Source organism: Chlorocebus sabaeus, chromosome 21 (genome assembly GCF_047675955.1).
Source record: "Chlorocebus sabaeus isolate Y175 chromosome 21, mChlSab1.0.hap1, whole genome shotgun sequence".
NCBI lineage: Eukaryota > Metazoa > Chordata > Mammalia > Primates > Cercopithecidae > Chlorocebus > Chlorocebus sabaeus.
Genome location: NC_132924.1, coordinates 29,286,167 through 29,307,836, shown reverse-complemented (window position 1 = coordinate 29,307,836; position 21,670 = coordinate 29,286,167). Strand labels below are relative to the sequence as shown.

The 21,670-nt window shown below is 42.1% G+C and overlaps 1 protein-coding gene across 3 annotated transcripts in view; it reads left to right on the top strand.

Annotated features, from left to right (window-relative positions):
* Positions 1-1,132: 1,132 nt before the first annotated feature.
* The window catches only part of AVL9 (AVL9 cell migration associated), a 95,635-nt gene continuing 75,097 nt past the window's right edge, over positions 1,133-21,670 (top strand). For 2 of the 3 annotated variants that reach the window (XM_073008979.1, XM_038004802.2), the window contains exon 1: positions 1,133-1,463. In XM_073008979.1, the coding sequence (XP_072865080.1) occupies positions 1,371-1,463 (93 nt within the window). In that variant the 5' untranslated portion in view covers positions 1,133-1,370. The remainder of the gene's footprint in view (positions 1,464-21,670) is intronic. The other variant, XM_007981658.3, reaches the window with a different exon arrangement.

The window sequence follows — 21,670 nt, the reverse complement described above, 5'->3', positions numbered from 1 at the left end:
ACTGTAGTAATCTCTAATTCTACTTGAAGCAGACTCCTATCCTTTAGGTTATTTGAAAACTGTCGTAGATAAGACTTGTTAAATCTGCTAGTGTTTCTAGAATGCACTTTAAATTGACATGAGATTCACTGCTTAAAAAAAAATTGCAGTACAGTCAGTAATTAAAAAACCCTGGTGACAACAGAACCCATATATTTTGTATTGACCTTCCTTCCTCCCACTCCACCAAAGCAGAAGCTAAAAACCTACAACCTACACGTATCAACCTGCTCCTCTGCTGTTCATAACCATTTTTCAGGTGCAGAAGGAAGGGGTTGTGGGGGCTGGGCTTCATGTGGGACAGGTGGGAGGAGTTGCAAAGGAGTCAGGTTGAGAGGCTTGGACTCTGCTTTCAAGGTAATAGGCTCAGAGTACTAAACCCAAAAAGAGATGGAATGAAAATAATATTCTTTTAAAATCGCAGGACTAGAATAACCATTTTACAGGTATCCAAGTAAACTTCCTTTATTGTCAAGGATATTCGGTTTCAGGTTTTAAATGAGTCTCAGATTCCTACACATAATATTTAAATGAAGGGGAAAAAAGCTCTAGAAACAAACAAACAAGAATTCTCGGATAAGCAAGTAATTTAAAGGCTGAATACACAGATACGCAACCTCACCAGTATGCTCCATGTTATTACATATTTGAGAATAAGGACAGAGGCCACAGAGGCAAAGGCAAGGAGGTGAAGGAATCGGACACTCGGAGAGTGAATCGAAAAGATGCGAAAAAGCAAGGAAAACAGAAAAGAAGAGGGAAGGGGGAAAACTTTAAGGAGGAAAAAGAGAAGGCAAAAGAGAAGGAAGTGCTTTGAGATTGAATCCAGGGAGGAAAAAGCAGGTGTCCCACGCCGCACCTCCAGGTCCCGCGGACACTACAGGCTCCGCAGGCCCAGCCGCCCGGGTCACGTAAGCCCCACCCCGCCGCTCCACGTCAAGCCCCCCTCCGGTCCCCCCCGGACCCCCCGAACCCCCGCCCCCGTCCAGTCGATCGCTTTTCTCCTAGGCCCACCCCGCTCCCCCAGGCTCCACCCCGGTCTCTCAGAACGCCCCCCGTCAGGGCCCTCCCGGCCTTGCCCCGCCCCGCCTCGCCTCGCCGGCGGCTGCCGCCGCGTCAGGTGACAGCCCGGAAGCTGCGGAAGCGGATGAGAGAAGGGCGGCCGCGGCCCTGGGGGCGGGAGCTGCTCTCCCTCCACAGATCTCCCGGTGCGGCCCTCATGTGCTGCGCTCGCTGACACTCGAAATCCGCGGCTCTCCGCACACGGTGGGGTTGTCAGACCCGCTGCCCTTGGCGGTCGAAGTCGTAGTGTGGGCCCGCGGCGGCCGCCCATGGAGAAGGCCAGGAGAGGCGGGGATGGCGCCCCCCGGGGGCCCGTACTGCACATCGTGGTTGTTGGCTTTCACCATAAGAAGGGCTGCCAGGTGAGGAAAGGGCCCGCCCCCGCCCCCGGCCGTTCGGGCGTTCGCCCCTCCCGGCGCCCCCTGCCCTCCTTCTGCGTGCCCAGCTCGCGTCGTGCAGTCCTCCCCACAGCACCCGCGACCCTTCGCCTCTCAACCTGACTCCTTTGCAACTCCTCCCATCCGCCCCACATGAAGCCCAGCCCCCACAACCCCTTCCTTCTGCACCTGAAAAATGGTTATGAGCAGCGGAGGCGCAGATTGGTATGTGTAGGTTGTAGGATTTTAGCTTCTGCTTTGGTGGAGTGGGAGGAAGGAATCGAAGACCGGCCCCACTCTCTTCCCCGTCCATCATTGTCTCCACTGGCTTTCTGGGTGTCCACCTATAATGGGAGTCTAGAAAAATTCAGTGCTTGGACTCTGCTTTCAAGGTAATAGGCTCAGTGGGCTTGCATACTAATGCTTCAGGTAGCTTGCGCTCCTGCAGCCTCTGTAGAAAAATCAGCTTCCTTTGTTTATCTGATGGAAGCCTTGGAATCTGTCGTGTTAAGTACGGTTGTCGATTAACCCTGCCTTCCCCTTCCCATTGGTCCTTAGTTTTGCTATTTCATCTTCTCCGGATTTTACCTTTTGGTGAGAGATTAATCTCTCCAGATCAACCGCAATAAGAGAAAGCGTATTACCGACCAAACCGTTCAAATATAAAGGCGTTTTTCAGCAGCCTCACTGAATCTTTAATCCATCATCTGAAATGGAATATTTGCGATCTGTATGTTGAAGGCAAGAGAACAAAATAGAAACAGGATTATCTAATGAGCAAGCAAACACTGGAAGGGAATGATGTCATAATGTGCTAGTGAACAGTAAATTGAAATGCTTTTTTGAAGTATTAAAAATAGTAATGGCCACCACTAGCTCATGAAGCATTTAGTTCTTGCATTCCACAGGAAATGTAACATTTTAGAAGACGTATTGGCAAAAATTAAGTTCTCTAGGGAATAACAGAAAAGTGATGGGAGTGAAAAAACTGTGCGTAATTTTGAAATGTATCCTCACACCTGTAATGGCAGCACTTTTAGAGACTGATATGAAAGGATCACTTGAGCTCAGGAGTTTGAGACCAGCCTGGGTAACAAAGGGAAACTGTCTCCACAAAAAATTTTAAAAATTAGCTGCATGTGATAGCGCACTTGTAGTCCCAGCTAGTCGGGAGGCTAAGTTGGGAAGATCTCTTGAGCCCAGGAGGCTGAGGCTACAGTGGCCCTTGATCCCACCACTGCACTCCCGCCTTTATGAGAGAGCAACACCCTGTCTCAAAAGAAAATTTTGGCCCCGGGTGCGGTGGCTCAATTCTCTAATCCCAGCACTTTGGGAGGCCGAGGCGAGTGGATCACCTGAGGTCAGGAGTTCGAGACCAGCGTGGACAACATGGTGAAACCCCCACCTCTACTGAAAATACAAAATTAGTCGCACGTGGTGGCACATGCCTGTAATCCCAGCTACTTGGGAGGCTGAGACACGAGAATCGCTTGAACCCGGGAGACAGAGGTTGCTGTGAGCCTTGCACTCCAGCCTGGGCAACAAGAGCGAAAAAAAAAAGTTTTGAAAATTGTGTATTACGTGCATAAGTCTTATAATGACTGGTCTAGAATCTGTTCTTTATAACCTGTACATCAGGTGTTTTTAGAGGCTTTAATTAAAGTATGTAAGATTTGCCCCAGGATAGATTAATCAGCTACCTAATTCTCCACGTTACTATTTTACTTCCAGGTGTAAAGGATTAGAGGTGCGTGGCTCATTGAGTCGTGACTCTGACTTCACGTGGTTTTAACTTGTGTGAGGGTACTTAGACTGCTCTTCCAAGTATTCAAAATTGCCGTGGGTCATATTGACCATCAGTTCTTTCTGTGCGCTGAGATTGTGCATAGGGAAAATTCCTATACTTGGTCATAATTTGTAACTTTTAAATACAAGTGACTAAAGTAAAACCTTTGTTTTAAAAGTGATGCCTTTCAACAGTCCACTTGGTTAAGCATGATAACTTTGTCATTTGACACGGACCTCAAAGTAAAAGCCATCTTCTAATACTGCTGTTGAAGACCCAAAACTAGGCTTGTGGAAAATGTTAATTCATCTTGTTTCTTGCACTTTCCCACCTTTGAAGTCCTCAAATGTATTTTAATTTTTTTTCCCCCCCGAGACGGAGTCTCGTTCTGTCACCCCAGATGGAGTGCAGTGCAGTTGCGGGATCTCCTGCAACTTTCACCTCCTGGGTTCCAGTGATTCTGCTGCCTCAGCCTCCTGAGTAACTGGGATTACAGGCATGCACCACCATACCCGGCTTATTTTTTATATTTTTGGTAGAGACGGGGTTTCTCCAAGTTGACCAGGCTGATCTAGAACTCCTGACCTCAAGTGATTCGCCTGCCTTGGCCTCCCGAAGTGCTGGGATTACAGGCATCAGACTTGAGCCACCGTGCCCGGCCTCAGATGTGTTTTAAATGAAAAATCTTTCATTGGAATTTAAATGAACATCTATTACCTTTATCATTTGTTCTTTTTTTTTCACTTTTATTTGGGTAACTTGTGGAAGTGAATTATTCTGTAGATAGCGTGTTAGCCTCTAGATGTCATTTTTCTAGTTTACTGATATACTTAACATTTAGAACATTTTAAGTGATTTTTTGAGTTCTACCATGACATTTAAAGTCGTTTCAAAATATTTACTCATTTCAACTTTTTACTGAATTGTTTAAAATTTAATATTTAACAAGGGATAATAATTAACAAGGGATAATAAGTGTGGCCGGGCGCGGTGGCTCACGCCTGTAATCTTTGGGAGGCTCAAGTGAGGCGGATTATTTGAGCTCAGGAGTTTGAGACCAGCCTAGGCAATATAGTGGAACCCCATCTCCCCTAAAAATGTAAACATTAGCTGGATGTGGTGGTGTTTGCCTGTAATCCCAGCTACTCAGGAGGCTGAGGCGGGAGATTTGCTTGAATCTGGGAGGCGGAGGTTGCAGTGAGCCAAGATCTCCCTACTGCACTCCAGCCTGGGTGACAGTGAGACCCTGTCTCAAACAAAACAAACAAAAATTTATCTGACATTAGACCCTTTGGCATGAAATAATTTATGAATACCTTCTCTGTAGTAAATTGGCTTGTTGTAGATTGTGTATTCCAGAGTTTTGTTTGTTCCAATATATAAAGTATATTTGTCGAACTACCATAATTTTTTGCTAAGTAGCGTCAAATGTATATCACATTAACTCATTAACTCTTATGGTTTTTTTCACAAACAGGATAGAACTTTTTTAACTACTCAAGTTAAAAGGGAATAGGTTATTTTCCAAAGAGATGTCATAAAAAGTTAAAATAATTTTTGACCACTTTTCTGATAGTTTGTTTTGTATACATAGCTAGCAGTTTTGTCTTAAATAAACTGGATTTACCAAACTGTATTTCTAATACAAAAAAAGAGGAGTAACAATTTTTTTTTTTTAATTATACTCTTAAGTTCTGGGATACATGGGCAGAACATTCAGGTTTGTTACATAGGTATACATGTGTCATGGTGGTTTGCTGCATAACCAGTCATCTAGATTTTAAGCCCCGTATCCATTAGGTATTTGTCCTAATGCTCTCCCTCCCCTTGCCCCCCATCCCCCAACAGGTGCCAGTCTGTGATGTTCCCCTCCCTGTGTCTGTGTGTTCTCATTGTTCAACTCCCACTTATGAGTGAGAACATGTGGTGTTTGGTTTTCTGTTCCTGTGTTTGCTGAGAATGATGGTTTCCAGCTTCATCCATGTCTCTGCAAAGGACATGAACTCATTCTTTTTCATGGCTGCATAGTATTCCATGGTGTGTATGTACCACATTTTCTTTATCCAGTCTATCATTGATGACCGTTTGGGTTGGTTCCAAGTCTTTGCTATTGTGAATAGTGCTGCAATAAACATATGTGTGCATGTGTCTTTATAGTAGAATGATGTATAATCCTTTGGGTATATACCCAGTAATGGGATTGCTGGGTCAAATGATATTTCTGGTTCTAGATCCTTGAGGAATCGCCACACTGTCTTCCACAATGGTTGGACTAATTTACACTTCCACTAACAGTGTAAAAGTGTTCCTATTTCTCCACATCCTCTCCAGCATCTGTTGTTTCCTGACATTTTAACGATCACCATTCTAACTGGCATGAGATGGTATCTCATGGTTTTGATTTGCATTTCTCTAATGACCAGTGATGATGAGCTTTTTTCCATATATTTGTTGGCCGCATAGATACCTTCTTTTGAGAAGTGTCTGTTCATATCCTTTGCCCACTTTTTGATGGGGTGGTTTGTTTTTTTCCTTGTAAATTTATTTAAGTTCCTTGTAGAGTCTTGATATTAGACCTTTGTCAGATGGGTAGATTGCAAAAATTTTCTCCCATTCTATAGGTTGCCTGTTCACTCTAATGCTAGTTTCTTTGGCTGTACAGAAGCTCTTTAGTTTAATTAGATCTCATTTGTCAATTTTGGCTTTTGTTGCAGTTACTTTTGGTGTTTTAGTCATGAAGTTTTGCCCATGCCTGTATCCTGAATGGTATTGCCTAGGTTTTCTTCTAGGGTTTTTATGGTTTTAGGTCTTAGTTTAAGTCTTTAATCCATCCTCTGTTAATTTTTGTATAAGGTGTAAAGAAGGGGTCTAGTTAAAGTTTTCTGCATATGGCTTGCCTGTTTTCCCAGCAACATTTATTAAATAGAGAATCCTTTCCCCGTTGCTTATTTTTGTCAAGTTTGTCAAACAGCAGATGGCTGTAGATGTGTGGTGTTATTTCTGAGACCTCTGTTCTGTCCCATTGGTCTATATGTCTAAAAAGCAGAAGTATAAAAGAGCTAGAACTAATCTTAACACTATTCCACCAGTGAATAAAGCAACCAGCAGCAGTAAAGAGAATGGCAGATTTTCCCATCGGTGTGAGTGAACTGGTCACAAAGTCTCCATGGGGTAGCAGAATGTTGCATTGCAAATTTAGAAATGGGTTGATATTAGGGGGATTGTTTATGTTGGGGTGATACAACTATACTCAAGCCCTGAGTGATTCAGGTTTTGGTGACAGATGACTCACTGACAAGCCTTTTTTGGCACCTGCTATTAATGAAATCCTGTGGTGACAATAATGAAACATTTGGGAGGGTTTGTTTGATTCTTGTTGAAATAAGTAGTTCTTTGGAACCAGAAAGAAAACTGAAGGGTTAGCAGTTAGGGAAGAATAACCTTTTAAGATTCTTTTTAGCTGCTAGTTTTACAGAAACTTTGTTCTGAAACAATATTGCATTTTCTGGCCCTTCACTGCACTTTTATTTCTTCAACTTTAATATTTTGGTAGACAGTTTTTCCCGATTTTGGCCATGCTTTTTGTATATGGTGAAATTATGAAAATCTCTGACTTAGCAGGGCTGCAGCAGTGACAGAACAATGGAATAGTTTTCATTCAGGCTTTGGCATTGTGGCTAAGTGGAATGGGTGTCAACTTGTGTACCTGAACTTAGAAATAAAAATATCAAGAAGATTCCTTCGTTCTCTTATGGGTCCTCCCAGCTAGCAAGAATGTGCCTAATTCCTTTCTTTGGCTTAAACCTTTGATCCCTAGTAAAATACATATACACCATGAGTAATCGTCTACTTCATATCATTGATATGATTCAGATCCTTTGCTGAACATAGATTTTTGCTAAAGGGAAGGCTGCAGAAGGGCCCTAATCTACTAGGGATGGACAACAGGAAGATGCCAACACATAGGGAGAAGAGCCTACTTACCTACTTAATTTTAAGACTGCTCTTATTTTATATGGATTAAGAACTCAGGTTCTCCCTAAGATATTTTTAGAGGATGTTATCTAAGCTGATTTTTTTGGCAGTTTTTAAATCATATTTCAGTATTTTTGAAAGTAACATTTATGATAAATAATACGTACTGGCCAGGCGCAGTGGCTCATGCCTGTAATCCCAGCACTTTGGGAGGCCAAGATGGGAAGATCGCTTGAGCCCAGGAGTTTGAGACCAGCCTGGGCAACATAGGGAGACCTCATCTTTGCCAAAAAGTTAAAAAAAAAAAAAAAAAGCCAGGTTTGGTGGTGCATGCCTGTAGTCCTAGCTACTTGGGAGGCTGAAGCAGGAGTATCACTTGAGCCCAGGAGGTCGAAGCTGCAGTGAGCTGAGATGGCACTAGTGCACTCCAGCCTGGGTGACAGTAAAACCCTCTCTCAAAAAAAAAAAAAAAAAAAAAAAAGAAAAGGTATGAAACCATAATCATGTTTCATGGCCTACCTTTTTATGTGAAATATACCATTAATATTTTCTATATTAGTAAATAATTGAATTATGTTTTAAAATTGCTAAATAGTATTTTGTAGAAATACTGTTATTTATTTAACTGATCTCCTTTTTAGATACTTAGGTGGCATTCTAATTTTTCACTATTTTGAATAGTGCTGCAAAGAACATCCTTGTGGCTTTTTGCACCGTTTCTCATAAGTATAGACACTTCATTGTAGCTATTTTTTGTTGTGAAGGTTTTATTAAAATGGATTTTGAAACAACTTACTGAACACAATTTAAGTTAATCTGGGTGACTCTTCAGAGCAAATGTCACTCATACTGTGGCGTTCTCCGTTTAACATAGAGTTATTTGCACATGGCTCTGACTTCATCGGGCCCTAGCCGGCCAGAGAGATGACAGAGATCTTAGTAATTACTTCCCAATGTCAGTACTATCCATAGTGATGGTGGTGGTTTCAGCTTCCTTTTATTTGATGCTTTTCTTCCATTGATTGGGAGACCATGTCTACTGAATCTGTTGTGTGAAATAAAATGACTCAGTCATGGGTTTTGAAAGGAAACCTACAGCCTTCTTGGTACACTGTCAAGAGCTTTATAATAGCTGGTTTTGCTGATAGATGTTTTTTTTTCATTTGTTTCTGGTTCTTGGCAGTTTTGTAGGTAATTAAGTTGTCAGAAGTGTGACTTCTGAATAAACTCTGGGTGTTCATTTAGATTTGAATTATGGGCCAGGTGTGGTGACTCACACCTGTAAATCCCAGCACTTTGGGAGGCTGAGGCAGGTGGATCACTTGAGGCCAGGAGTTCAAGCCCAGCCTGGCCAACATGGTGAAACCCCCGTCTCTACTAAAATACACACACACACACACACACACACACACACACACAAATTAGCCGGGCGTGGTGGCACGTGCCTGTAGTCCCAGCTACTCAGGAGGCTGAGGCAGGAGAATCGCTTGAACCTAGGAGGCAGAGGTTGCAGTGAGCCGAGATCTCACCATTGCACTCCAGCCTGGGTGACAGAGCAAGACTCTGTCTCAAGGAAAAAAAAATAAAACTATATTTGAAATATGGCCCTCTGCACTTGTGCCTTTCATCACACCACTGTGGTCATTGTCACAAGGTATGCTGTTCATATATGTGCACGTGGCCACACGGTTTTTTTTGTTTTGTTTTGTTTTGTTTTGTTTTTTGGAGACAGTCTCACTCTGCCTCCCAGGCTGGAGTGCAGTGGCACAATCTTCACTCACTGCATCCTCCACCTCCTGAGTACAAGCAGTTCTCCTGCCTCAGCCTCCCGAGTAGCTGGGATTACAGGTGTGCACCACCACGCCTGGCTATGTTTTGTATTTTTAGTAGAGACAGGGTTTCACCCTGTCTGTTGGCCATGGCATTTAATTGAAATGTTAATGAACTTTACCCTGGCAATCTTTTGTACATCAATTCATGTTTAACATTTCAATTTTTTTTCATTTCAATATTGAACTTTCATGGGGCAATAGAGATATTATAATTTCTGGGAGTGCATCACACCCACCAAAGGGAGCCTAACACATTCCTAATATCACCAGTGAAGTCCCATGGGGCAGACATGGGTTTCATTAAGAACCTTGCAAAGGCCAGGTGTGGTGGCTTACACCTGTAATCCCAGCACTTTGGGAGGCCGAGGCAGGCGGATCACCTGAGCTCAGGAGTTCAAGACCAGCCTGGCCAACATGGTGAAACCCCATCTCTACTAAAAATACAAAAATTAGCCGGGCATGTGATCCCCAGCTACTCAGGAGGCTGAGGCAGATGAATTGCTTGAAACTGGAAAGTGGAGGTTGCAGTGAGCTGAGATCAGGCCACTACACTCCAGCCTGGGCAACAAGAGCGAAACTCTGTCTCAAAAAAAAAAAAAAAAAGGAAAAGAAACCCTTCTACCTTGTAGCAAATCACAAAACTCTTCATTCTTCAGTACTTTTGAAAGAGGCTTTTCAAAACTGCCATTTAATTCATATGATTTTCTTTCTTTAAATTGTTTAGACTAGTACAGAGCTAGCTAGGATTTAGTGACAGTTCTCCACTTGCGTTCTTTAATTTTGAGCCTTACAAGTATATAATTTTAGGAAAAAAGAGCTCAAACAATAGCTCTGCTGTTTTTTAATATTCTGTTTTCACATACTGTTCTAAGCAAACATGGTGTCTTAGAGAAATAAAAGCCATGACTTAGTATAGGAACCCAGACCTCTCTTGGATGCTCATATATATATTTATGTACTGAGAGCATAAATTTCTATTAAGTAGAGTCGTTTTCTTCGCTCTTTGTAAGCAATAGCAAAGATTCTAAGTCCATAAAGTGTGCCCTAAACATAATCTCTGCTTGTTATGAACTATTTTTAAAAACTATCCATGAGAGTCACCATGCAGTTCATTATTGTAATTCTATGAAGATACATATTTTTCTAATTTTTTTCCTGTACATACATATGATAGTTTAGTTTAAAAGCTAGGCACAAGAGATTAACAAAAAAAAATTAATTAAATTTTTAATTTAAAATGTTTCAGTTTTGAATTTTAAAAATTTTAAACTTTTTACAAATTTTAAACTTTTTAAACTTTAAAACAATTTTAAAACATTTAGAAATTAGGCATAAGAGATTAACAAAACTAGTAGTAAAATAGAATGTTTATAACTATATGCCAGCATCACTACTCTTGGGCTTTGGGGTTGTTATTAAGTAAAATAAAAATTACTCAAAGCATCAAAAAAAATTACACAAGCACCTTGATACTGCTGCAGTCAATCTGATAACTAAGATGGTTATTCAGTGACTAATGAGAGGGTAGCCTATACAGCGAGGATAGGCTGGACGATGGGATGATTCACAAGTCAAGTGGAATGGAGAGGGACAGTGTAAGATTTCATCACGCTCCCCAGAATGGCACACAATTTAAGACTTATGAATTGTTTATTACTGAAACTTTCCATTTACAATTTTCAGAATGTGGTTGACCATGACTAACTGAAGCCATTGAAAATGAAACTGGGCAAGGTGCAATGACTCACACCTGTAATCCCAGCACTTTGGGAGGCCAAACAGGAATATTACCTGAGGCCACAAGTTCGAGACCAGCCTGGACAGCATAGACCCTGTCTCTATTTAAAAAAAAAAAAAAAAGTGAAACTGCAGGTCAGGAGGAGTACTGTAATGAAGAAAATACCAATCCTTCACAAACTCTGTCAGAAAACAGAAGAGGAGGGAACATTTCTCAACTTATTTTATGAGGCCAGCATTACATTAATACCAAAGCCAGACAAATTATTATAAGAAAAAAACGAAGATCAATATCCCCCATCAACATAGATGGAAAAATCCTTAACTAGATAGTTGCAAAAAAATCTGGTAATATATAAAAGGAATAATACATCATAACCAAATGGGGTTTGTCACAGGTTGATTTCACATTTGAAAATATCCATTCACAATATTAATAAATAATAGGGTAAAGCTATATGGTCCTCTGCGGTTGGCAAATGGGAAGGGAAGGTAGAAGGGGAAAGCTCCTGGGGTTTTTATGTATAACCTTGTACCTTCCCACACAGAATCACAACTTGTCAGAACTCACTTTTCAAAGTTAGGCCTTCTTGATAGGCACATTTTTTTTTTTTTTTTTTTTTTTTTTTTTTTTTTTTTTTTTTTTTTTTTGAGACAGAGTCTTACTCTGTGGCCCAGGCTAGAGTGCAGCGGCGCAATCTCGGCTCACTGCAAGCTCCGCCTCCCGGGTTCACGCCATCCTCCTGCCTCAGCCTCCCAAGTGGCTGGGACTACAGGCGCCCACCACTGCGCCCGGCTAATTTTTTGTATTTTTAGTAGAGACGGGGTTTCACTGTGGTCTCGATCTCCTGACCTCATGATCCGCCCACCCCAACCTCCCAAAGTGCTGGGATTACAGGCGTGAACCACTGCACCCGGCCAATAGGCACATTCTTTAAAAGAAAATGTTTAGTGTGAAACATCATACATACACAGAAAAGTGCTTCCCTTCCCAATATATAGATCACAAATGTGTATAATCACCTCACAAGTCTAGAAATATTAATAGAATATTGACAGCACCCCAGAAGCCACTGTTGTATCCTTTCCCACTCTTCTTTTTCCTCAACACTAACCACCCTATCCATTTGTAACACCATAGATTACTCTAGCTGTTTCTTCACTTTATAGAAATATAATCATGTATTATGCATACTTTTGTGTTTGGCTTCTTTTGTTCAGCATTGTGCTTGTGGAATTCATCTATGCCATTGCATATTCCTGTGGTTTAATTTCTTCTCATAACTGTGTAGTGTTCCCTTTGGTGATACCCCACTATTTATTCAGCTGTTGACAGGCATTCAGTTGTTTCATCATGGGCTATTACAAATAATGCTATCGTGAGCATTTTTTAGATATCTCTTGGTGCACATGTGCAAATCATTTTGTTGGATATATACTTAAGAGTCGAAATGATGGATTCTAGGGAATACCTACCTTCGCTTTTAGTAGATGATATCAAATTGTTTTCCAAAACAGTGGAACCAGTTTACTTTATTACTGGTGTTCTTCATGCTCCTTGCCAACACTGGGCATTGTCCATCCTTTTAATTACAGTAATTTTGGTGGGGTATGTAGTGTCATCCTCTTGTTTTACTTTACATTTTTTGATTTGTTGATGAGGCTGGACACTTTTTTATAGGTCTGCTGGTCATTGGGCTGTCCTCTTTTTGTGAAGTACATGCTCCAAGTCTTTTCCTGTTTTTCTATTGGATTATCTTTTTTTTATTTGTTGAAGTTCTTTTTATATTATTGAAAAAAGCCCTTTAAGACTTATATGTGCTGCAAATTCTTTTCCCTCTCTGTCGCTTGCCTTTTCAGTATCTTAATGGTGTCTTTTTTACACCATAATTGAAATGTGGTCAACTATATTAGTCTTTCCCTTTGTGGTTAGTACTTTTAAAATGCCATTTAAGACATTTTTACTAATTTGATGTCCTGAAGATATTTTTCTATATTACCGTCTAGATCAGTGTTGTCTAATAAAAATACTGAGCTGCATACATAATTTAAAATTTGTAGTATCCACATTAAGAGAACAAAATAATCAGATAAAACTAATTTTAATATTGTGTTATTTAACTCCAAATTATTTCAAAGTTTCAATATAAAAATTGAGATATTTCACATTGTTTTTTCCTACTAAGTAATTAAACTCCAGTGCAAATTTTACTTAATAGCATATCTCAAATGTTCAGTATCCATACATGGACAGAGCAGTTCTAGAAGATTTATTGTTTTTATCCTTTCCATTTTATCTTATGTTTCACCTGAAAATGATTTTTTGAATGAATCGTGAGGTAGAAATCATTAGCTACTCATTTAAGCATCCAGTTGACCTAAGACCACTTTATAGAATATAAAGACAGTCCTATCTCCACTGTTCTGTCATGCTACTTTGGTATTAAGGTGTCCACATATGTGTGAGTCTGTTTCTGTATTCTATGTCATTTGTCTATTTTTCTATGCTTACACCAATACTACACTATCTTATTATAATTTTTGTAATAAGTTTTGATACCTGGTAAGGAAGAATTTCTTCTTAGGAGAGTCTTGGCTACTCTTGACCCTTTACATTTCCACATAAATTATAGTCAGCTTGCCAGGTTCCACAAAAATTTATTTTGGAGTTTTGATTGAGATTGTATTGAATCTAAGGATCAGTTTGAGGAGAGCACTTCTTTTTGTATTATCCGTTCATCAGATGCTCTCATCTAGGTAGGATCTGGATGTGCTGTGCCTTCCAGACTCTGCTACCTTTCCCTTTGTGGGATAGAAGCAGCTAACTGAGAGGGAGGCTCAAACCTCAGCTTTGATGAGAGCACTGGAGGGCCCCCTCCCTCTTTTTGCAGGAGACAAAAGACTTTGTCTTAAGGGCAGAAAGTCCCTGGCAAGATTCTGGAATTCTAGGATGAAGAAAAATTAAGTCTGGGAGGAACCAGACCCAAAAAAACACAATAAAAAACAAAACTCAGTCCTCTGTATCTATATAGCAGGGGCCTTGTACCCTGTGTGTGAGTTCTCAGGGATCACCTGTTCTTTCATTGACTTGAACCTAGGGCACATCAACACAACTTACCCTCCTTAAGAACAGATTAATGCTTTTTACTCCTCACTCTCCTCTTTTTCTGTCACTAGTCCTATAGTTTGCTTTGTGGTTTCAGACCAAGTTCCATGGAGAAACCAGTTCCAAAGGTAGAGGCTTGTGTATCCTGGCTGACTAGACACGAGAGAAAAGGAACAGACTGTGTTGGCCAGGCTGGTGGCTCACGCCTGTAATCTCAGCACTTTGGGAGGCTGAGGCGGGCAGATCACTTGAGGTCAGGAGTTTGAGACCAGCCTGGCCAACATAGTGAAACCTCATGTCTACTAAAAATACAGAAAATTAGCCAGGCGTGGTGTTGGGCGCCTGTAATCCCAGCTTCTCGGGAGGCTAAAGTGGGAGAATCACTTGAACCGAGAGGTGAAGGTTGCAGTGAACCAAGATCGCACCACTGTACTCCAGCCTGGGCAACAGAGTGAGACTGTGTCTCAAAAAGAAAAAAAGATTGTCTAGAAAAAGGTAATCTCAAGATTCTGAAGAGGGTTAACAAAATGAAGATTAAGGCAAAATACAGTTAGTAATAAGATAACCAGGAATCTGGTCATGGAAAAGGGGTCCTTGTAACTTACTGAGGCTGAACGTTGGTTTACCATCTTGCATTTTCTACGTCCATCAAATCAGGCTTCTGGGAATCCACAGTCCTGACAATTCTGAACTGTCCCAGTAGGAGGGAAGCCATCGCTGCAGGGTGAGATTTGTGAGCCATCAGGTCTGGTTGTGGGAGTCCACAGTCCTGGCACTTCTGAACTGCCCCAGTAGGAGCAAACCCACCTCTCCAGGGTGAGATTTGTGAGCCGTCAGGTCTGGTTGTGTGAGTCCACAGTCCTGGCACTTCTGAACTGCCCCAGTATGAGGGAAGCCATCTCTCCAGGGTGAGATTCGTGAGCCATCAGGTCTCGTTGGGAGAATCCACAATCCTGGCAGTTCTAAACTGCCCCAGTATGAGGGAAACCATCTCGCCAGGGTGAGATTTGTGAGCCATCAGGTCTGGTTGTGGAAGACCACAGTCCTGGCAGCTCTGAACTGCCCCAGTAGGAGGGAAGCCATCTCTCCAGGATAAGATGCAGGGGGGTACTAGGGTGTGGGGACTAGAGTACAGGGGACTAGCAAGAGGGGCTATGAGGAGGGCAAGGGGGAAAGATAGGGGGACACTTGGAAAGGGGTGCCTGACAAGCGGGGCGGTGGCATACAGACACTCTGGAATTAACAGAGGAAGAGCTGGGCAGGGAGTTCCGGGGGGTAGAGTGCTGGGAAGGGGCAACATTAGTCAGCTGGGGGAAATGGGTAGCCTGGAAAATTGAACAATTTGGACGGCCCTGGAGAGGAGGCTGAGGGCAGGAAGTTTGAGGAGTAAGGGGAGGAAGGAGGGCTGGAACACGAGAGCGGGAAGGAACAGAAAGAAATGGAGGCCAGCGTTGAGGCCGAGAGATTGGAGGTAGCTTTCTGGTCATTTTTCCAAATGAGTGCTGTAGTAACTCACTTGTCCAAACGAGTCAGAATGAATAACTGAGATGTGCTGAGACCAACTCCAGCATTTATCTCCTCAGGACATTCTATCACAGAATGCCTATTATGAAACGTACATTTATTTTCTTGGGCCATTTCTTGACGGAATGCCTATTATGAAACATACATGCTCCCTTTTGTTCTAGTGAGGAGGCCCCCACCAATCAGGGAAATCATCCCAGTTTCTCAGTTCAAAAGTGGTCATGGGAAGTAGCAAAGAAAATAAATGGGTCTGTAATTATTGGTCCTTGTTCGTGGGATACCATGTAGTTTTGCCCCTCCAAAGGCAAAAAATTGATCAAGGAGCTAACAGAGGCAGGGGCTTGGGGCCTAGGAGAGCAGTTCTGAAGCAGGAATTGGGAAAATGGGAAGTCAGTATCCTCATCTCTTTCCCTTACTACCTTATTGAAAGCCCTTTCACATCATTTACCTCGCTGTGTGAGTGCAGATGATTAGAGATGTTACGTTCATTTTACCAACGAGAACACTAAAGACCAGAAAGCGAATGCCAGTAGGCGCAAAGCAGGTGGGACTAGAACTTGGCCAAATAGAGGGCTGGTGGGAGGGAGCACAAGATGGCACAAAGTGCTTACCAGCATCTTTGCCTCCTCCTATGTCTCTGGACAGGATCTTGGAGGAGGAGCTTAAGAGCAGAACTGTACTTTTCGTAGTTTACCTCTTAGTTCTTGTGTTCCCTTGGTTTGATTCCTTTCTGTTCACTGGAACCAGAAACATAAGGCTAAAGCTGGTACACTCTCTGCCCTTTGAAACTGTGCCCCAAAGAGCCGAAGACAGCAATAACAGAAATCTTCGAGCTTGCAGGATGGAAGATAAGAAAAGAAACAACTTGCTAAAATAAAACTCCCTCCCCTTCTAAGAGAATGAAATTGGCTAAAATTCTTTAAAACGAACATGGCCAATGAGTATATGCAGAGTGAACTTGCTTATATCACAACCCAAATTTCTACCACGTGTTTCATACTAACTCCCCCGTTTCATACTAACTCCCCCTGAATTTGCATATGGGATCCATGAGGAGGTACGAAGAGATAGTTGTGCATGTCTGAGGGACTTTCCAGATGTTCCTTTGCCTTCTACCAATCACTTGCTAATCCCAGAATCAGCCCCCTAACCTTTTCTAATAAAAGTACTGCCTTAAAACTAGCATAGAGAGACGGATTTGAGCTGGACTCGTGTCTCTTTGTTGAGTAACCTGCAATGAAAAGTTTTCCTTTCTCAAAAACCTGGTGTCATAGTATTGGCTTTGTAAACCAAAAATAAAATTGAAAGGCCTCCCTGCAACCATCCCAATGGATTCCCTCCTCTGCCAGGGCACCCTGAAATGTAACCTGAAAAGACTGGTTCAGGCTAGGAAGCCAGGTGTGGGGTAAGACTTGCTTCATTATACCCTTCCAGTGTTACTATCTACACAGACCTTACATTTGATAAGAAACATTTACAGTCTATTCTCTTTAAAGCCTGATACTTGGAGGCTTCATCTGCATGATAAAACCTAGGTCTCCACAACCCCTTGTCTTCACCCAGACATTCTTTTCTATAGATAAAAACTCAACCAATTGCCAATCAGAATATGTTTAAGTGTACCTAGGACTTGGGAGCCTCCCCCTTTGAGTTGTCCCACCCTTCCAGATCAAACCAAGGTAAATCTTAATGTACTGATTGATGTATTGAAGGGGGCCTGCCCCTCCACACCTGTGGGTATTTCTCACAAGGTGGAGATGGAAGACTGAGAAAAGAAATAAGACGCGGAGACAAAGTATAGAGGAAGAAAAGTGGGCCCAGGGTGTAGCAGGATGAGCCGCAGACAAAACCTCTCAGACACCAAGTTGTAGAAGGAAGGGCTTTATTCAGCTGGGAGCATCAGCAAGCTACTGCCTTAAAATCCTTACAATCTGAGCTCCCCGAGTGCACAATTTCTGTCCTTTTGAAGGGCTCACAACACTAAAGATTTCATAGGAAAGGGTTGTGATTGATTGAGCAATCTAGGGGAGACGTGACAGGGGTTTCATGCACTGATAGAAACAGAACAGAGCAGGGAGTTTCACAGTGTTCTATACAATGTCTGGAATCTATGAATAACATCGGTTTCTAAGTTATGAGTTGATTTTTAACTACTGGGTTTAGACCAGGCAGACCTAGGCCTGGTTTTGGGCCTGGCGCCGGGCTGCCTGTCTTTAGTTTTACTTCCTCATTTTTTTCTTAAAACAGGTACTGAGTATAAAACAATGTGAGAGGGTCTTTTTCTTTCCTCATTTCCCCCCTTTGAGACTTTCAGTCATTAGTTGGAGTTCTCTTGTTTTTGCTGCTTATGTCTTTTTGTGCAATAGATTGATAGTGATTCATATAGTACACTTGTACTGAAGCATTTTGGTGAACTAAGGTGGCAATGAAGTTTTTTTTTTTATCGTTTGAAGAAGTACAGGTAGCAAACAAGGGAGCAGTAAGCAGGTTCTTATTACTATTATAACTTTTATTGTAAGAGTTTTAAATCTTCCTAGCGCTGGGAACTAATTTTTAAACATGGCTTCAGGACCGAATTCGTGCTACACTTGTACGGGCACATGTGTCAGTTTTGTCATTTTTAACTATGTCTTTAACTGCTTGCCTTTGATGATCTATGTGTAGACAGTAATTAGTAAGGTTAAATTTCTTATAGACCTCTCTTTCAGCTGCTAGCTAGCAGTCGAGAGCCAATCTATTTTGATAGATAACATTTCTTATCTGAGTCTCTTGCGGGGCAAGAACAGTCAAGGCTTGACCGGTTTTATTAGTAATAATTTCTAAAACAACTTGTAACCATATGATTCGGTTGAGCATGTAGATGGGGGTCTGATATCTTTGTGAGCCATCTTGTGCCCAAGTGGCGGGTCCGTAGTATTGTATGATTCTTTCTGGGGGCCATTCATCATCTTTCTAATCACCTGTGGCTATGCTTCGTTTTTGGCGGGAAGCATAAACTGGGAAGCCTAGAAGTTCACCTGTTTTTGTGGGCAGTAAGAAGAAAGATGGCTTAATGGTGCCAATTACACAGCTACCTGTCCACTGATCAGGCAGCTTAGCATAAGCTCTGCATCTACATATCCAGTATAACCTGGTGGGAGCTGTCCTGTCCCGGTGGAATTCTGAGTGGGCCTAAACAGTCTGCAACTTTGGAAATTTACTGAAGGGATTTCTTTCTGTGTAATTGGAACTCCACTATGTAACTGTTTTTGCAGTACCATTTTACAGCTTTTGCCTAAGACAACTAAGCCGCCCTACAGGATGAGTGAACCTTTTCCCTTCTTTAGCTATGCAATACTGTCTAATAATTGAGGCTTTTAGAACCTAAAAATTGTCAGGGTGGTTCTTTTGGGCTGGGAGTTCATCAGGAACTGGGTCTGTAGGAACTAATTCTTGGGCTTCCTATGGCCATTGATCTCCTGTTACGGTTCCTCCACAAACATAACAAGAAGTGACTTTTAGAGACTGGGCTACATGTTTGGCTAATTGCAAAAACAAATTTTTAGTTTTTCCTGGAATCTCAGGTACTGGAACCTTTAGTTCATCATAGAAAGTCTGAAATACTGGTTCTGGAGAGCGTCTCTGAACCTCTCCTTTTATTAAGATGCTTACGCTAGGATCTAGTCCTTTTCCATCAATGCTTAATGTTACGTATTTTCTTTTTTTCTATTTTGGGTCTGAGGGATTGTGATTACTAATTCTAAAGGGTTGCAGCTCCTACTCATGCAGGAGGAGCTGACTTTTCCTTTTTGGAGCCAAACAGGATCTCTTTTATCTTTCTAAGTAGCCTAAATGACACAAGACTAGTACTGACACATCTCACATGAATATGATTCTTGACAGATATACTTATGTTTTGCTGTGTAACTTTTTTCCTAATCTAGAGAACCGCATCCTATCCTATGCTGCTAACGATTAACAGCGGCACAGGCATCAAATTTTAAGGTTACATTTTTGGGGACCTCTCTTCTGTTCTAGCAATTACTTTACTTGTGCCCTTTAGGAAAGAACCAGTCCTTAGTCTTACTTCAAAGACTGTAATCATGGAAGGTTCAGAGGGCTGGTCACTTCCTGGATTACATACTTTGAACTGGGTGTCATTATACAAACAGGTTCCTTTTGGAGTTCTTAGGCATTCATAATAGCTATAAAATAAAAAGATTGTCTTAACTTGTCCTACCTCAGTGACCTGATGTATACACTGACGGCAGTCCTCTGTGTGGGAAGAAGCAGTAGAAGTTTTTACCACAGAGGTCCGTGTTATAATGAAAATAAGTCCCACGACGATTTTCCTTATGCTTAGGCTATGCGTGGACCAGTCAGCTTCCGGGTGTGACTGGAGCATGGCTTATCGTTTTCCTCAGAGTCACTTTGCAGGGATTGTCCAGGCTTGGTTTGGCCTCCTAGGTCTCAGCGGCTGCAGGCTTCATGCAACTGTGGTGAATCCAGGCTGGGATTCCTTCCACCTTTACAGCTGTGGGAGTGGTCAGGATAATGGTCTGGGGTCCTTTCCACTGTGGCCGCACTGGAGCCACGTTCCAGTCTTTGATCCACACACAGTCACCTGGAGAAAAAAGGTGAACTGGGGAGAATAAGCTGACTGGGCACCTCTCATTTACCTAAGTTGAGATAGTCTGGGTTATTTTCCTCAAGGCCTGTGGTGTTGCCGCTGTAATTTAATCTTACCTAACTCTTGGGGAGTACCCGGAAGTCCTCGCAGTATAGGAGGAGGCCTATGATACAGAATTTCATAGGGGGAGTATCCTGTTTTCTTAGAGGGGGTACACCTAATTTTAAACAATACTATAGGAAGGGCTTGTATCCATTTTAATCTTGCCTCTTGACATACTTTCTTTTAACTATTTTTGATAGTTCGATTCATTCACTCCACCTTTCCGGAACTCTGAGGTCAATAAGCGGCATGTAACTTCTATGAGATTCTTAATACCTTTGCTGTCTTCTGTGCCAAGTCAGCCACAAATGCTGGCCTATTATCTGAGCCGATTCGTAGAGGCAGTCTAAACCTAGGGATGAGATCTCGAAGAAGCACACAGGTTGCTTCACGAACTTTTTCAGTTTGTGTTGGATAAGCCTCCACTTACCTAGAGTAAGAACACACTGGAGCCAGTAAATACTTGTTACCTCCGCATTTGGGCATCTCTGTGAAGTCCACTTGAAGATCTTCAAAAGGAGCCGTTCCATAGGTTTGTATGCCCGGAGGCACAGAGGGGCCTTGCTTTGCATTGTGCTGTCCACAGGTAACGCTACTGTTGTAGCAAGAACTGGCGAGTGTAAGATGTAGAAATACCGGCCTAACAGCTTTTCAAGTGATTCTTGACCTAAATCGGTAGTTTCATGTATAGCCAGCACGACTGCGGCTCCTAACAGCTGCAGCACAGCTATTCTTCTATCTGGTAACTTTATCCATCCTTCCTTTATTGTTTGTCCTCCGTCTGTCTGAAGAAAATCTTTTTCCTCTTTAGAACAAGTTGGCACCAGATCAAGCATTTGAGGGAGTAGTGGGACTGTGACTGATCCCCGGTAAGAAGTAGATGCTGCTTTTCGTGCCTCTGTGTCTGCTGGGGAATTTCCTTGGCTTACCGAGGTGGAAACTCGCTGGTGTCTCTTGCAATGCATGACTGCCACCTTTTGTGGTTTTCACGGTGCTTCTAATAATTGTAGAATTTCTTGTCGATATTTTATATCTTTTCCCCTAGAATTTAACAAGCCTTTTTCTTTATACAATGCTCCATGTACTTGAAGGGTTAGAAAGGCATATCGAGAATCAGTGTAGATGTTTAGTCTTACCTTCACTGAGTTTCAGAGCCTTCACTGAATTAGAGCAATGAGTTCTGCTTTTTGGGCCGAATTGCCCTGGGGCAATGGCTTAGCTTCAACGATGTCATCTAAGGTTACTACCGCATATCCTGCGTACCTTTCTCCTTGCGAGTTGATGAAGCGGCTTCCGTCCACGTGTAACTCCTAATCTACCGATGCATATGGCTGGTCTCGAATATCTGGTCTAGAATAGACAGTCTAACACCTACCTCTACACAGTTATGTTTAACAGGGCTGTCAGATACTGGGAGCAAGGCGGCAGGATTTAAAGTGTTGCAAACTTCAATGGTTATGCGGAGATTTTCACAGAGCAAGCTTTGGTATCTAGTTAGTCTAGCATTCATTAGCTAATGGT